The sequence below is a fragment of the Limulus polyphemus genome, unplaced genomic scaffold (genome assembly GCF_000517525.1).
Source record: "Limulus polyphemus unplaced genomic scaffold, Limulus_polyphemus-2.1.2 Scaffold5587, whole genome shotgun sequence".
Classification (NCBI taxonomy): domain Eukaryota; kingdom Metazoa; phylum Arthropoda; class Merostomata; order Xiphosura; family Limulidae; genus Limulus; species Limulus polyphemus.
In genome coordinates, this window is record NW_013671197.1 from 33,940 (window position 1) to 51,976 (window position 18,037).

An 18,037-nucleotide genomic window follows, 5' to 3' on the forward strand; every position below is an offset into this window, starting at 1 on the left:
AACTTTGAAACTTTAATTTATTTAATAAAACATTGTGAAATTTATAAAAAAAAGAAAAAAGTATATGTGCCTGTACATGTAGATTGCTTATGAGTTCTCATTGTCCAGAGTTTGTTATTGTCCTTTTTTGTTATATTACTTTCAAGTGTGTGTATAAACTTCATATTAAGAGACATTGAATTTATTATTTTAAACTTGTACATTAGGACAATTAAAAAAATTGAACGAATATGCATATATTGAAACATCTAGAATAAAACAAATGTATCGGTGATTTAAATTTAGACGTCCTAGGTATACGTGTGACTGTTCTTTAATATGTCATTGTTAGATGGAAGCTAGTTTTACACACTAACATCTAGCTCATCAACAACTTCACTCAAAAAAGATGAATAGGGATAGATATTGTGTAGTATGTTAGTCATTTGATTTGGAATTTATTTTGTGTATTAGACGGCCTAAAATTAAAAATCTTTGAAGTAGTATTTTATGCATCTATCTGTGTTACAGTGAAATGTATCACGAACATGCACGTCATTTATATTAGCATGTTGCATATACACAGACAACCAGATGTCTATTTGTTAAACATAAGTTTGCAGTAATTGTTTTTGTACCCAAATATCCTGTGGTAAGTAAAGATTTTTAACTGATTCACTGATTACTTATTCTGTGTAAAAGAAGTTGCATGTTACTTGTTGAAATCTCTCAAGTGACTAAACTGATTTTGACAAAAAATAAACAGGAAATTATCTCTTGCTAGAGGAATCTTGTCAACCAAGGAATAATAAAGCTTCATCTTCACATATAGGCAGTGGACAGGTAGTGCTAGTAAACTGGTATTTGTTTATATATCTAGTGCAGTTTTATCCTGCTCTCTTTAGGTGCAAAAAGTAGTTGAAGAAAAGACAACTAAGTCAGAGGATCAAGTATTGATAAGTAAAAGCACCTCTTCCTCAGCTGTTAACAACAAAAGTATCCAAACCTCCGGCTCCAAATTGAAGACTTCAGGTTTTGGACATCATTCGTACAGTGACTATTCAAGTGGTTTCAGCGATGGTGATGTAGAGTAAGTATTTTTGGGATGATCTTTTCTAAGTCAAGTAAATTAACATCCATGATTTTTGGTAAGAAACTATTAGTATTTTTAAATTACTTGTGCAGACCTCTCTGTTTGGTGCAGTTATTTTAAAAAAACTGTAAAGTTTAAATGTGATTTTTGTACAAAAAAAAAAGCTTATAAAAAGGCCTAAACAAATTACTTTTAATTTTCCATGTTTACATCTGAACCTAAACTTTCCAGTTCTAAAAGTATCTAAGATTATTTGTTACCAAGTTATACAATTTGACATGTCTGTCTGTTGTTAGCCTCAAGTTTGAAATGATTATTTCATGTACCGAGTTTGTATAAATATTATTCAATTAAATGTGATAAGAAACTTGATAAAATATCAACAAGAAACTTCTTTAATAAGAGTAAAAGCATTAAACTTCAAATAAGAACTACACCAATAATTTTCAGCTGAAGAAAGCAACACTTACATGACTGAATGTTTTAGGTGTTATGGGAAAAATGTATGTTTAAACTAGATTGTTTTATTACACCTGTCATGTCCAATGTATTTATCTCTATTTTAGCACCATTTGGGATTGTTTTATGTAGAATCAACTTACACACACATGTTTAGGGACTGGAGAACTTGTCCCTTGTGGATTAGCTACTTTTTATAACTGCAATAACTATAAAACCCATTACATAACAGATGTTTAGTTAGAATAACTTCATCACTTGTTGTTAACATGATAACAATGTGTAATGAACATATTACTGGATCTGTTTATGAATTCTAATATTACTAAGATTTGTGAATAGGTCCTGGATAATTCATCCATAATTGACAGTTATTATTTAAATGTTGTTCATATTGTTGTTGTTTTTTTATATCTTCAATTTAATGTATATTATGCTAAATTTTGTGTAAGTTGACAACAAGAGTGCCTGATATTTTAACAGCACATTCCTGTGCTAATAAAAAAAATAAAGCAAGAAGTAAATTATAATATTTTAAAAATATATTAATTTCATTATTTCAGAGACGACATAAAAACTGACTACACTTATGCCACAAGGTAAGATCTGACATTACTAGAGATTTTGACAAAACATTTTCTACTTTTTGTGATCTTTTATTTATAATTAGAACAGTTTTAATGATATTGAGAAGTATGTAAATATTCTTTCAAAGTAAAGATTGAAAATAGATTTCATTGTTAGGTTTGTAGATTTGAAATACTCTTCAAATGTCATTTCACAAAATTATAAAAAATAATAACATCTGGATGATTTATTTAAGCATTCTTTAAAAGGATTTCACTTTTTAAATTTGTAGACTCAAAGTAAATCTCAAACATGTCATTTTTCATGAAGTTATAAAAACTAATAATTTCAGTCATTTACTGTTGCAAAAGAATTATAAAATCCTTATTTAGAAAATGCCCTTTTACTAAGGAGTTCCATCAGGTGTAAATAATAACTTGTATGTTTATTAATAAACATTTAAATGTACTGACAGAGAGTTTAATTTAGATCTTTAAAAGTGCAAGTCATTTCTTTGTATTCTATATGACTATTAAAGACAGAGCTCTGAAACTGGATATTTGACATCTGGTTTTCTGACTACTGGCAAGAACTAAAGTGATAAACTGGTTAAATATGTAAAACATTTGGTTAGCATAGTGGCAAAAATATGTGATCTATATATAGATACAAAAAATGTATTGTACATTGGTTAAATTATTATTTTAATGTTAACTTTCTTTTAGTCAACTACAAGATACATAAGTTGAGGATTGCATGTGGTTTAATAGTAAATATATGACAGAAAACACTCATTAGGAAAAATATATCCTTTAAGGTTATTGATATTACTTAAGTATGTCATTGGTTTTTAAACTACAAAGAAAAAATAGCAACACACTTTTATTAAGATTCTCTCTTATGATGGTTTGTTTTTTTTATAGTGCAAGCTATTGTACTAGTGTCACAGCAGAGAATTACGAAAATCCTAACATGTCACGTTGTCGTCTTCACTTCACCCGTAGTTCATCATCACTGTCTCCTACGGAACTTGATGAGAGTGGACACAATCGAGCAGTAAGAGGTAGGGCAATTTAAAATGTTTCCAGGTGATCAAGAATTCAGTACATTCTCTTATTTCTTGCTTTGGGATGATGATGGATGAAATATTTTCATGAACAAGAATTGCTCTTTTACTTTATTTGTATTAAGAAATTTATAACAAGTATTATATTTTCTTTGGTTAAAGTTTGAAATGTAAAATTGGTTTTAAATAAGAATCATCTTTAACATTAGTGATTTGTTTTAGTAATAGTGTGTGCAAAATTAAGAGTAACTTTGTTTCTTAGTTTGAAATCTGAATATGTTTTGAATAACTGGAAATAGTTTTTATTTCAAAAAGTAGTTGTCGGGTCAAAATTTTCATCTTTCCTAAAACGATATTCTTGTGTTTCTATGTAAACTTTATGTTCTCCATTTTGTTTTCCAGGTGAAGTTTACATTCTCCATTTTGTTTTCCAGGTGTAAGGAGTAAAATTGAAAGTTTTCAAAATACAAATGAAATTCACAACTCTAATAAGTTAGGAACATTTTCAACTTATGACTCTGATAATAGAAAACAGAAATACAACCCTTCCCATCGTCACAGAAACAAGGAGAACACTAAAATCTTTAAAAAACTAGAATATATATATGGTAAGTTTAATCTGTTGGTATTCAGTTAGATTCTAAAATTAACTGCATGCATTCATATTGGTCAACAACTCTCAGATAGTGATCTGCAGTTTTAATTTGTGTCAACTCTCATCAGCCTAGCTAAGTTGATGATAGAGAATGTTGTTCATGGGAGCTTTATATATATCTTAATGCTTGGGAAATGGCTGGAGAAAATTTTGTTTGTATGTAACTATTGTACTCTTTTAATAGCAAACAAGTGTATGAGGCTATCAGACTTTTTGGCTAGATTTCTTTCTTTTTCCCCACCCAGATCAAAGTTCTATAGAGTGTTGTTAAACCAAATGCTGATTCTAACTGGAAAGAAGATGATGATATTTTATGTAGTGATAACTGGGGAATCAAAGTTTAAATGTTGAAAAACTAAAGACTGAACAATCTTTTTAACATGTCCCTCTAGAACCAAGGGATGTCTTTACACTCAAATATTAAAAGTAAGTTCAATCCGCAAACTCCCAAAGAGGGTGGTTTTGGATATATATCAAGACAAGTTTTTGTTTGTTAATTGATAAATTTTAAATGAAATACAGCACTCTCAAGTACTAAGATCTATCTGCTGGAATTAAATTCAGTATATATCAATAAAGCCACATTTACAGCATCATTAATTAAGCAATTGTCAACCTTTTATGCTTCTGCTATCACCTTTTTATGTTTAGTTTTCAATTTAAATATGAACGATTTCACCTGAAATTTGGCTGGGAAGGTTAAAGCATCGCGATAGTCAGTAGTAGGATGAACAGACTGGAACACTTTGAAAGTAGCTACAGGCATAATATTGTACTTGGCTTGCTGCACAATATCTACCAAGGTGGTTCTTGAATACCTCTGTGTGTCATTTGGAGACTTGCATTTTTCTTGTGCTTGGACGTTAAGCTCATGATGAGATCATTAATTTCAGTTACTTTACCACTTCAAATCACTTTTCACAGCCCTAATCATAAAATAATGCAGGAAATGCTTTCATTTTAGCCAATAAAAATATCCAAAAAATTATAGTTCAAATTAAGAAAAACCAGATTAGGTAGTGTTTTTATTTATTTATGTTCTTTCAACAAAAATGTCCCCCACTAGCTCGTGAGGGGGGGCCTGTTGATGTAAAAAATACCCTTAGAAGGATAGTCAACTAATTGAAAGTGCTTGAGTTTTGGGTCTTGGTTTGAAAATAGTACAACTTTTGTAGGTGATCCTGTGAGCTAACTACTTAACCTGGAGTATAAAAATGAATATTGACTAGATTTATACAGTAGGAACTGAATAAAGACCATTGTTTAGCTACTATGAACTGAACAGTGACCAAGGTGTAAGATAGTAATGAAATGAGTCCAGAGTCCAAGGCTTGGATAAGTGCAGTTTGCAGGACTGTAAACATAGCTTGATTTTGGTCAATCTTAAGACTTATATTATACAAAGACAGGTCATTCTAAAGTACTATTAATGAATTTCAGTGATGGAAATTAGAAAGTTAGCACCTAAGAGAAAAGCTTTCTGAAAATGCAGAATAAACTTTCAGTCTTTTTCAAAATTCTTCTACAATATTGTTTTTCAAACTTATTATTTAGTAAAATTTTTATATAATTCAATGCTAGAAAGTTTTAATTAACTGTACTAATAGTTTTTAAAAATATTTTTTTTGTATATAGATAATTTTATATAAAATAGTAGAGATATAATAAAATTCTAACTTTTTTGTATCTTTTTTTATTGTATGCTTTGATGAAACTTACACTTGAGATTTTTCTGTTTGTGTAGGTAATGATTTATCTCTAAAGTATAATTTCTTGGCATAATTGCATATATTCCAAATCATACTTACCATCTGCTGACACTTTAGATATTCCTCAACTTTGGCTTTGCCTGTCTAAGTACTGGTCTCTCATGCTCCAGTATTTTATACCCCACTTAAATGCCCTTGGCAATATCTAACTTGCAAATCCCTCCACCTGTGTCAATGCACCCTCTATCTTGATACTGTGTATAAGTACCCCACCCAGTTAATGGAATCACATCTTCTCGACAATGTGGTTTGTTCCATTATGGATTGAAATTTTTGTGTTGTCTTGTGGATTTCCATATCAATTTAATTTCCTTTAATAACCACAAAAAAAAATTTTGACGTTAAGTTTTGAGGTATTAACTCCTGTCCTACTGTTGTCAACACAGCGGCTAATCCGACCTCCCCTATTCCTCCTTTATTATCTAGCGACCCTCTACGTTCGGGGTTGGGGGGGGTGTCACTCTCAGTTGCAGCTGTCAGTGTTTGGATCCATTGGGAGATGGTGACATACATTTGGCCTGGAGGTGTTTTCTCCTGGAGCTTCTGAAGTTGCTTCTTTGTTGATCATGGTTCGTCTGGGAAGAATTTGGACTTGGTTTTTCAGATGCATTTCTTTATTAAGTCAGCTTCTCACGAGTCCAATTTGGATCACCCACCTCTTACTACTTTTCTTCAATTAGTCCTTTGGGTTTCTGAGATTTTGGGGGCTTTTCTCTGTGACCTTTGAGTCTACTCCTCCCTTGATGGTGGAATGGTTGGGGGGGACTATTTAATTTCCCTTCTTCACTTGATATTCCTGGTTCATGCTGAGAGATTTACTGCTTTTTTTTTACATGATGGGATAGATATACCTTGTACCCTCATTTGTCTGTTGGTATGCTTTGGCTTTCCATCTTCAGGGGAGGGGGGGATGTATTTTTTTAATTCCACAGACTAAACTCATTTAAATTTGGATATGTGGGGTTCCAAGTTGGTTCATGTGATCACTATGATCCAATCACATTTTTTTTATTTGTTTGCTCCTCACTCTTGCTCTGTCATGTTTCTTCCCCTGAAAATTGTTGGCAGCCTATCATTGGTCCCCACATCAAATTGTGGACGACTGGGGTCCCTTAGATACCTTGGTGAAGTGACTTTGTTTACTTGCTGTAGTCTCTGGGGGTTACATGTGCCTTCTTTTTTATTGTCACTGGATGTTCGCGAGGAGTTTGTATTGCGAATTGCCATCAGCAGTTTGTATTTTTGATGTTTTTGACTTTTTTGCTCTAGCAGCTGAATAGACTCAGACCTTAGTTTCAGAGCCATTCCATTTGGGTATCACCCTAGGTGGGGGAGGGGGTCAGTTAGAGTGAGGTTACAACTATTGATGGACACCTGATATTTCTTCACTGCAAATCCATGGGTACTTTAGGTTCTGGTATCAAGGTTAGTCTTTCCATTCAGTTCTCCAACTCCATTATCTTCTCTCCTCTGATATTTTCATCTCCATCTGAATAGTGGGGTGTGGATTTCGTTTCATGGCTATCAGAGTATCTGATCACGGGGGTGGTGGAGACAGTTGATTCTGTTCTACTGGGATTTTATTCATGTTTATTTGTTGTGCTTGAGACGAGGGGAGATTCACAGATGATCATCGTTCTTTCTCATCTAAACTCATTCTTCGTTCTTCCCCAGTCCACAATGGAGTCCTTTCTCACCCCACACCAGGTCTGTGAATGCCCAAGTTTGAGGTTGCTGAGGCATTTCTCCACATTCTCATAGTGTATTCATCTTTTCTTTAGCTACATTTTGTATACAGGGATCAGGTTCTGTAGTTCAGGTTTCTAGCCATATGTCTTCTGCTGGGTTGTACATGTTTTCACCATGTTTTATGTACGGCTCAGCCAACTCCCATCCAGTTCCAGGCTATGGAACGGGCAATCAGGCTGTTACTTACAGGGATGGTTCTATTTCTGGAGTTGTGGGCTTCCCTCAGATCTTTTCAGTGGTCCCATTGCAACTAATGGATCTGGAACTTCAATCCACTGAATTTTCCATTCCCTTTCATCAGGAGCAACATCTTAGTTTTTGTGTGGTGGTGGTTTGAATGAACTATATCATTAGCGTGTATATATATAATTTGTGTGTGTGGGGGGGGGATATAAATGTACGCTGTCTCTCTGTTCATAGTTTATCTCTTCACAGCTATTTCACTTCAGGGATAAGGTGTGCATCCTCAAGGTCAGGAATTCCAGGTTATATGAAGGGAGGACAAAGCTTCATTTTGCATCAATAATTTTGAACTTCTTGCTGTCCAACAGGCAATAGTACAAAGTCTAGATCTCTTGCTGGGGAATATCCTCATGAGACATTTCATCAATTCTGTTGGTCTCTTATATTTTGTTCTTTCTCTATGGGGCCTATTCCAATCATATCAGCCTCCTACCTTGCATTTTCCTGGGATGATGTATTTCATAGCAGTTTATCAGTCTCAGTCCTCACTTTCTCCTGAACAAAGGGATTCTCTGTTATGAGGTTTTCCAATAGAATTGTTCTCAGTTTGGGCTTCCAATAATGGCTTTTGACACACATTGATATTCAACTACAAGCTTTGGAGTCTCCATTACCTCATCCTCAGGCTTGGGTGGTAGATGCATTCAGTCTTGCCTGGATGGGATTGCACATCTTTGACTTTCCCTCACTTTATCTGTTACTCAAAGTTCTGGCTATATTTCGATCCTCTATATGTGAGATGTCACTAGCATAGATTGGCCAGCCTAGCTATGATTTCCTCTTCTACAGTTTCTTCATGTGAGTCCACCTCTGCATCTTTCTCTTTGGCTATCTTTATTGAGGCAACCTACACCAAGACTTTTCCCAGCTCATTGGGGTTTAACATGTACCCACTTTATCAAATGTGTTCACCATATCTTGTTTTGGCCTGTTTTTTACTTGTGTTTAACTTTGTCTCCTGTTATTTAGGTCAGACAACTTTTTCATCTCCTTTTGGTTATCTTAAACATCTGATGGTTTTAGACTCCAAAGTGCTATCCAGCCTTCTTCCCAAATGGCCTTTTCAATTACTTAATTGAAATATTAAGGTGGTACTACATGCCTTTCTCTACAATCATTCATTGCTTTAGCTTCTTAGACCCTGTATCACCTTGCCCTTAATAGGTATTTGTTGCTGCTGACATGCTGATGTCATTGTTTGGAGTTGTTGACATGTTTGTAGGACTCTTTATCTCTGCCATTAGGTCCTTCTATACCCTGATAGATTCTTTCTTTCTAAGTTTCTGGCAACCAGGGAAGGGGATACATCCCTCTTCACAATTCTTTTGCCAACTATTTCTCACCTCTGCAATGAATCATACGCTGATAATTTTTGTCCTGTCAGGCCTGGAGGTGTTATGTGGCTCACTCTAACTACTTTCCTTGTAATAGTATTGCCTCCGTACTTTTTGGGATATTTCAGTTTTTTGATATTTATTCCCACTTCCTTTGAGGTGGATTTGCAAATATCCATGTTGCATATTCTGGATTTTACAGAATATTCCCTGAGGGACATTTTATGGGCCTGTATGTGGACTTCTCCAAATGCTTTTCTCTCGCATTCTTTATATGATCTGGCAGTGTTCTTCTGAGGGTTTTCCACTACCCCCCCCCCCTCATGGCTGTTTTAACAACATATGCTAGATTATACATAGGAGGAGGGATTAATCTTGTCTTTCTTTCCCAGGGTCCATTACATCTTGCTTTCACTGAATCCCACTCTGTGGTGAGTGTTTCCCGGATAGGTGTGCTTTTTTCAATTCAATTCTGCAATAGTAACCCATTTGCTTATAATTCATTCTGGTTGCAACAAGCTATGTAGAAATTAGGTGTTTCATAAGACCATTTAGGCACTTACCAGATGGTATTACCATATTATCAGGATGCTGCTTTTCCTTGCTGACCATCAGATTGATTAAATCGGGGTCAGTTTGCTTTTAAAAATTTAGGGAACATGGTTCACCTATTGTACTGTTTCCAGAGCACTGTTCCTTGGACTACCCAATGTAAACTACTCCCCAGATTCTACTATTGGAGCTAGGGAGTCCTTACCACACCCAATTTACAGTTGCTGGGGTGGTGGACAGAAACTTTTTCCTCCAGAGTGTTCGAGTGTGTTCCTCGACTCTTGGAGGAGAGGGTAAAGCTGAGGGCCTTCCTACTCTGGTCCCTGGATGTATTTCCCAGATGTCAGTAGGAGTGGCACCAGCCTCTGCGGAGCCTACTAGTAATGACGGTTCAAATTTGATCCTACGCTCTCAGGTTGTGATGTGCTTGGCTCTTCTTATGAACAATGTCAGGTTGTATATTGTTCATGGATGAAGATCCACTATCTACTCATAATTCCGACCATGAAGTGGTCCCATCCTAGGTCCTTGGTTGAACACAGTGTTCCATGACCTCTCTATAATTCCAGGGGCAAATGGAATGCTTCTTGTCCACTCGGTTGGAAAGTGAGGACGAATGTTCATAATTCCAGACTGGATGAGTTCTGTTCTTTTGGTTGAGTACGGCATACATGATCCCATCATTCCGAGCCTGAGGTGATGCCTTTTAGACCTTCTTCAGATGGAAGAGAAAGTTTGTCCATTTCAGTGTTGCTTCGTTTCTCATTGTAATTCTGGTGGTTTGGAATGCATCATGCTATGGCTACAGGTTGGGATCTAATCAAAAGTATATCTATATATAACATTGTGGTCCAATTGCCCTAGCCACCAACATGGGATATAGGGACCAAGACACTGTAATTCCAACCATGAGTTGTGGAACCATGGCTATCTGGCTGTCCTATAATAATTACTCATGTACTATTCCACTCTTGATACCAGTGTGAAGTTCTGGATGAAGAGCGTACCTGTTGTGGATGTTGTGCAGTTCCCCTCTTAGATACCACTATTATCTTAATACACCCATTCTATACAGATGCTTTTTGTATGGACAGTACCCTTATCGGCCCCTACACTTTCTCAATGTGGGATTCTGGCTATAAGCGGCTGAAGAGGTAAGTATGTTTTGGAAGTTAACATTTTCCTAAAATTAAAATGTATTTCCAATAATACTTACTTCCGCTGACACCCTTCCTCCCCACTAAGAACTGGTTTTTTATGACTGGGATGATGTAAGTCTCAAAGAAGTGATTACATTTTCTGAGTGAGGTGCTTATATACAGTGTCAGGATAGAGAGTGCAAGTTAGATATTGCCAAGGGCATTTAAGTGGGGTATAAAAGACTGGAGCATGCGAGACCAATGCTAATATAGGCAAAGCCAATGTCAAGGAATAGCTAAAGTGTCAGCAGAGGTAAGTATTATTGGAAATACATTTTCAATTTAAGATAACGTTAACTTAATCTTAAATCATCATTTTACAGTGTTGTTATTAACATTCTGCAGTACTGTATTATACATTATCATTTTTGTGTCAGGTTTAATTGAGATTCTGCCAAGGCTTTTTGGGTGTTGTTTTTTCTATTCCCTGGTGTTTTGATCTCTATTTTCTTCGTTGCTATTTAAAAAATTTTACTTTTCACAAAAAGTTAAATCTCCATTAAGTTTAACTGAGAACTTGTCTATTGATGAGTAGCTATAACAACTAAAAGAGACCCAGCATGGCCAGGTGGTTAGGGCACTCAACTCGCAATCTGTGGGTCGTAGGTTCGAATCTCCATCACACCAAACATGCTCGCTCTTTCAACCATGGGGGGTATTATAATGTGATGGTCAATTCTACTAATCGTTGGTAAAAGAGTTGGCAGTGGGTGATGATGACTAGCTGCCTTCCCTCTAGTCTTACACTGCTAAATTAGGGACAGCTAGTGCAGATAGCCCTTGTGTAGCTTTGTGCAAAATTAAAAAAAACAAACCGAACAACAACTGAAAGGGTGGATTTGTGTTTGTTATTGATAAGAAACTGCCGAGTTGCATCCATTTACATTAGGGTGATCCTTATTTTTGAATATTTGATTTATAACTCTTACCCCATCATTTTGTTCCAATGTACAGATAAGTAATTCATGCCAACTTTTATCCAGACTGAATAACATACAGGGGTTGCTCAAGGTAGTTTAAATTTTTTCTTGTCTCTTCCACTGTATCTGTTTATTCTAGAAGGTTCCAGGTTATTCGAGAATGTTCGAGTGTATTATTATGAAATATTCCAGAACATACTGGAATATTCAGCATTATTCAGAATGGTGAAAAACAATCCATATATAATCTTTGCTGTTACTTTTTACTTCTGGAATATTCTGTTTAACATGATAGTAGTTTCTAGAATTTCTTCAAGACAGCTTCAGGTGAACTAACCTAGAGATGTACTAATGTAACTCGTTCTTTGTTTCCATTACTTGATTCCTACTGCTTGGGGTGGGCCTTTAACTCATTATCTCACCATAGCATATATTTGATTTTGGAACTCTGATATGTTGTTAATACAATCTTGTTATTCAGGTTCTTTAATTCAACCATATCTTATGTTTTATCATTGAAAAGTGATATGGTGTTAATACAGCCTTATTATTCAGGTTCTTTGATTCCACCTCAGCTTATGTTTGATCATTGAAAATTGATATGGTGTTAATACAGCCTTATTATTCAGGTTCTTTAATTCAACCATATCTTATGTTTTTTCATTGAAAAGTGATATGGTGTTAATACGGCCATATTATTCAGGTTCTTTGATTCCACCTCAGCTTATGTTTGTTCATTAAAAATTAATATGTTGTTAATACGGCCATATTATTCAGGTTCTTTGATTCCACCTTAGCTTATGTTTGTTCATTGAAAACTGATATGTTGATAATACCACATTACTAGAAAGTGTTTGTAATGTATATAGAGCAACCAGTCTATATCTATCTTTTCATGCAGGTATAGGGGAAGAACAGGACTCTAAAGTATATGTAAGCCACGAACACAAAGGAAGAATGTCTAACAGTATGAAACCTGTATCTCGGTACACACTTAGAGGTAAAGACTGTTTATCTTGTACTTAGTATAGTAGAGCTCATGATGCCTGCAGTTGTACACATATATATGTTTCTCCTTTTTTTCATAATAATGTATTATTTGGTATAGATTATAAAACTGTTTTGGACTTGACGTTATTTGGTAAACAGAGTTCAATGTTGGGTCATCAGTTCTTGTTGAGTAATTAAGACCATCTACTTGTCATAATGGCATAATGGATCTGTGTTGTAATTAATGAAATATAGTAGTAGTAAAGTCTACTTGTAATTCTCGACTCCTTTGTAAGTAATCAAAAAATTTTATTTCAACAAATCATTGAAATACAGTCTTGCATTTGTATAAAAGCTTGAACTCTTTGTTAATAAACAAAATTGAGTGTACCTTGTCCAGTTTTAGTCAGTCAGCCCAGGAAAAATTGTATTCAATGCATGATGCAATTTGATGTTTTTGTGATGTATACAAAATTGGCTCACTTACACTCGCGATGTGACTAGTATAGTTGTGAGACAGCCATCAAAATATAGGTATGTCTTGTAGTTCATTATGATATATGTCTAAAAGGTAAAATATGAAGAAAGTTTCAGTTTATTTGTGTTTCCAGTTAGATGGAACTGACACATAGATTTTTTCAGATATAGTAGGTTGGCTTGTATATACAATTTATTATATTATTATTGTATAAAAGTAATGTTTTATTATGTTCTTACATGTGTGTGTGTGTTGTAACCAATTGGCAAGGTTGATTTTATTGATTTATGAACTTGATATTTAAAAAAAAAATCACTTTTTTTTTTCATTTTTCACAAACAGTTACTGTGACTACCACAACATAATCATATTAACCCTGCTGTTGATTTAAGTTTGGTTGAGATAATTTCTCATATGATATATATTTTTATGTCAGGCATTTAAGTATCCTTAGTTTGTATAACCAAAATCTGAACACAGTCACAAAGTATCTCTCCAAGATAAAGTTTTGAAAGCACATAGAAACTTGCAGATAAAAGTTTGTGTGTCAATGAATTAAAGTTAAAACATACCTACAATCAAAAACAGTTAAACTTAAGAGATTGTCTGTTATTTTCTTAACACATTTCATAAAATTTCCATGTGGTTTATTCATATTTACTTATTGAGGATAATCTTGTAAGGACCCATGCTAACCCTACTTGCACAGGTTCTTATATTTTTCTTAACAGCTTCACCTCTAATGTTTTCACAATTGCTTTCTTTTAATTTTATTGTTTTATTGTTCTTTGAACTGTGTCTAACTACTAAACTAGCAGAACAAAGCAATGAATCACCCAGCAAGAATTTAGTACAAGTTACAGTTAACAACTACATAACAGACAAGCACCTCGCCTGCATTCCTTATAGAGATTTTTTTATCATTAGTTTTTTATCTAACCTGATAAGTTTATAATTTTTACATTTTAATTACTTTCATAACAATAAATAAAAACATTTGTAAAAAACAATAAGTCTAGTAGTTATGTCTGAAATATTGTCTTTTTTCAAGTTTTTGTACTCTTAACAATGAAGTCTTTGAGGTTCAGTTATTTTTTTTAGTGTAATGCTGGCGTTGTCTTACAAATGCTTTTTTTTTAATTCAGATATACAGTTTACAATAAAAAAAATTATCTAACACAAAAAAATGTTCTAAAACTATTATAGTTTAATTGGTTTTCTAATTTACCTATATGTGGGTTAAATATCGTTAGTTGGTCAAGCTGAACTTACACAATTGCAAACTAACTGAGGCCAAAGTTTTCAAATATAGACTCTTAGAATCATCATAAAGTAGAATCTTATCTGTTGATTAGAAGTAATCCAGTAGCAAATGTCAGAGAAAATTATTGATATTTTTATGAAAGATAGAATGTGGTATGGCATATGGGTATCACTTGTTTGTTTATGTCTCTGTAAAGACGGAAGCTATCAATTTATATTAGTTAGGGAATATTTATAGCATATGTGGTATGGCATATGGGTATCACGTATTTGTTTATGTCTCTGTAAAGACGGAAGCTATCAATTTATATTAGTTAGGGAATATTTATAGCATATGTGGTATGGCATATGGGTATCACGTATTTGTTTATGTCTCTGTAAAGACGGAACCTATCAATTTATATTAGTTAGGGAATATTTATAGCATATGTGGTATGGCATATGGGTATCACTTATTTGTTTATGTCTCTGTAAAGAAGGAAGCTATCAATTTATATTAGTTAGGGAATATTTATAGCATATGTGGTATGGCATATGGGTATCACTTATTTGTTTATGTCTCTGTAAAGACGGAAGCTATCAATTTATATTAGTTAGGGAATATTTATAGCATATGTGGTTAATTTGTGGAAACTTACAGTTGTAGAAAGAAAATCTAAAATGGGCCGTTTGGAGCCAAAACGTGTCACATGATACAGGGAAGTGAAGATCGGTAATTTATTTAAATATTTCTTTTTGAAATGAAGAAATTAAAACTTTTATTTCAGTTTGATTTATAAACTAGTTTTGATGTCAAGTTTATTGACATGTGTTGATAATAAAGTTATTTGATTAAATTTGAATGTAACCCATGCACAGTTTGACCCCCACATGTGCACATAAGGTTAATATTCAATTTGTGGGAAAAATTGACTGTTGCTTTGTTTTCTAGTGGTAGTAAAACCTTAATGTTTTATTAATTTATCATTACACATGGTCATTTTTACATTTTAGAGTGGTTAGCAGAGAAAGCTAGTTGGTTGTGGCATTATTTATGGATACATCTGTACAAGCTAGTCTCTCACGTTCTTCTGTTCGATACATGGTTTCTTTCCAGGTGAGAAATTATGAAACTAAATTTCATTGTAGTTTGTAGAGCCAAGAAAGAATCTCTCAATAACATACATCACTCAAGGTCATTGAAGTCTGAAAAAGGAAGAGGCAGTTTTAACTCTTTTAACAGTAAAATGTGTTGATCTAATAATTTAAAGCTTTTTACTTCTTGGTTACTGGCTCACTAGATTAAATGTATATCATCTAAGTCCAGTATTTGGCTGTATAATACAGAAGGTTAAAAATAAACAGTACTGTGGATTTTATAATGAAAGTATATCTACCTACCATTAACTTTGCTCTCTTGTTTTGTTAACTCAGGTTTTAGTCTGTGGTTATGGTGCTTTTATACACTATTGTAGTGAAGACTTTAATGTTTAGTAATATGTATCATTTAAGTGTTTTGCTGCTACTTGTGGTCATTTCACTGAAATACTGTTTTTCTCATCCAAAGGAAATTTTTCAAAATTAGACAAGGGCGATTTTAGTACACAATATTATAAAAATTGCTGTTGGAAGATTAAGAGATTCAAGCTTTAACTTTTTTTTTCAGTGTAGTTTTGTGTTAGCGGTAGTTTAACAAAGGTTTTTATGAGGACAAACTGTTATGAGGAATGAATATGATACAATCTGTTTTAAATAGGTTCTCAAGAATCAACAGGAAACTCCTGCTTCTCGTCTTACTTCCTCTTCTTCTTTTCCTGCTCCTCTACCTGTGTGGTATGTTGAATTGTCATCTTTGAAGATAGTAATGAACTTAAACTGGCACAAAAATGCTAATAAAACTAATGCACTTTAGAGACTGTTCTGTATCTAGAATTTCTTTATGCTTGGAGATGAATTTACCTAATAGGGGATTTTCTATATATAAAAAAAAAATTAAATCCAAACGATTTTTCTTTTAATTGATATATATAGCTATATATTATTGCTTTTTCAACATTAGAAAAACATTGCATGTTCATTAACAATTTGAACACTTTTGTATTATAAGGTGAAGAATGAAATTTTATTTCATTCTTGTTTTAAATGTTTTTTATTCATGCATGTAATTAGTGATTTTACAACACTGCTTCTTCTCTGGCACAACTAATCTGTATGTTTGTAAGCATTATCTGCTATTGTCGATGTACTAAGCTTCACATATAATAGTGTAACAGTGCGGATGATAAAACAAAAATGGATAAGTACCCTAATTATTAATTGAAACTGGTGCTCACTGGTGGGAAATTTATCAACATAATATGATGTGCACGTGTGTAAAAACAATTTTTTTAAAGATTTCTTTTACCTAGTTAATGGAAGTACTAGCAATGTATTTCAAGGTGTATTTATGTACCTCAGAATTTATATTATTTCAATTAAAATCCTTTACAGAAGTTCAAAATACTTTCTCTAGTGATTTCACTAAAGTTCGTGTATTATGCTAAAGTTATCTTTCTTAAATTTGATTATTGTGGAATGTTTTTTCTGATGTTTATTTAGCTTTCGTTCAGTTTAATTCACATTTTTTGGGGGGTTTATTTCTTTCAGCTTTAGTAGAATAAATACTGATATTTGACATAACTCTTACAATTCTAAATTGTTCATAATTTTAATAATACTATATTGGATAAACTATAATTAACAAATGTTTATAGTCTAAGTATCAAACCTGTTGAATTAAATCGGTATTAAGACTAAGATGGAATATCTAAGACTTGCTGAATCAATGCTGCTGTGTAGGAGTGTGTTACTTTTTGTAACTGGGTCCAATATTTAATCATTTTCCTTTTGTTCAACGATTTGTTCCATAGCGATCATGAAATACTGCGATAGCCTACATGTGAAATGTGTGCTTATGTTGCTAACTACTAGTGTACTAAACAATTATACTACTTACAGTAAGCTATTTCAGAACGTTTTTATTCAAAGATGTAGGCATGGATTACAGGTTGCTACCCTTCTAGTACAGTATTATTCAGCTTTTCACACAATATAGATTGATGCATCTAACTTTGGTATTTATTTTCACTAAACGTGGAGTTAAAGAAATGGGTTTTTCTTTTTTAAAAAAACAAATATTCAGACAATTTAATTCTTAACTACATTTATTTTTTCCTCATAATTAAAATCTCGAAATGTAAAGTCAGAAATGATTAGTGTGTTTTTTAGCTATGTGCTTCTAAAGTTTATTCTGTACAAAGCTATTTATCTTAAGTTATTTGAATAAGCACATGTGTCACTTTCACTTCGTGTGTGTTTTCCAGGACAGTAGGTTCAGTAGAGGCATAATGTTTGTTTTTTGAGTTATGTTGACCTGTACCCATGTAACAGCAAGGACTTGTAAATTGGTGTAGTAAACTTGCTGTTTTCACAAGCAGTATTCTGTCTTTATATCCAAAACATGCTGTAAACAATATCCTGATTTTAGAATAAGTCTCAAATGTACAAGTCGGTATAAAACTCTACAGACATGCATAAATTCATGGTTACACTAAGATAGCTAGCAGTAGCTGCCATACAATTCATGGTTACACTAAGATAGCTAGCAGCAGATGCTGTAGAATTCATGGTTACACTAAGACAGCTAGCAGCTGGTGCTGCAGGATTCATGGTTACACTAAGACAGCTAGCAGCTGGTGCTGTT

The 18,037-nt window shown here is 33.5% G+C and overlaps 1 protein-coding gene across 1 annotated transcript in view; it reads left to right on the top strand.

The window, feature by feature from the left end:
* LOC106472763 overlaps positions 1-18,037 on the top strand; it is a gene marked incomplete at its 3' end in the record, with an annotated part of 44,404 nt that overhangs the window by 18,539 nt on the left and 7,828 nt on the right. Inside the window, exons 3-9 of the mRNA XM_022401296.1 lie at positions 885-1,069; positions 2,095-2,130; positions 3,022-3,161; positions 3,599-3,772; positions 12,487-12,585; positions 15,310-15,412; positions 16,052-16,128. Of these exons, the coding sequence (XP_022257004.1) occupies positions 885-1,069; positions 2,095-2,130; positions 3,022-3,161; positions 3,599-3,772; positions 12,487-12,585; positions 15,310-15,412; positions 16,052-16,128 (814 nt within the window). The remainder of the gene's footprint in view (positions 1-884; positions 1,070-2,094; positions 2,131-3,021; positions 3,162-3,598; positions 3,773-12,486; positions 12,586-15,309; positions 15,413-16,051; positions 16,129-18,037) is intronic.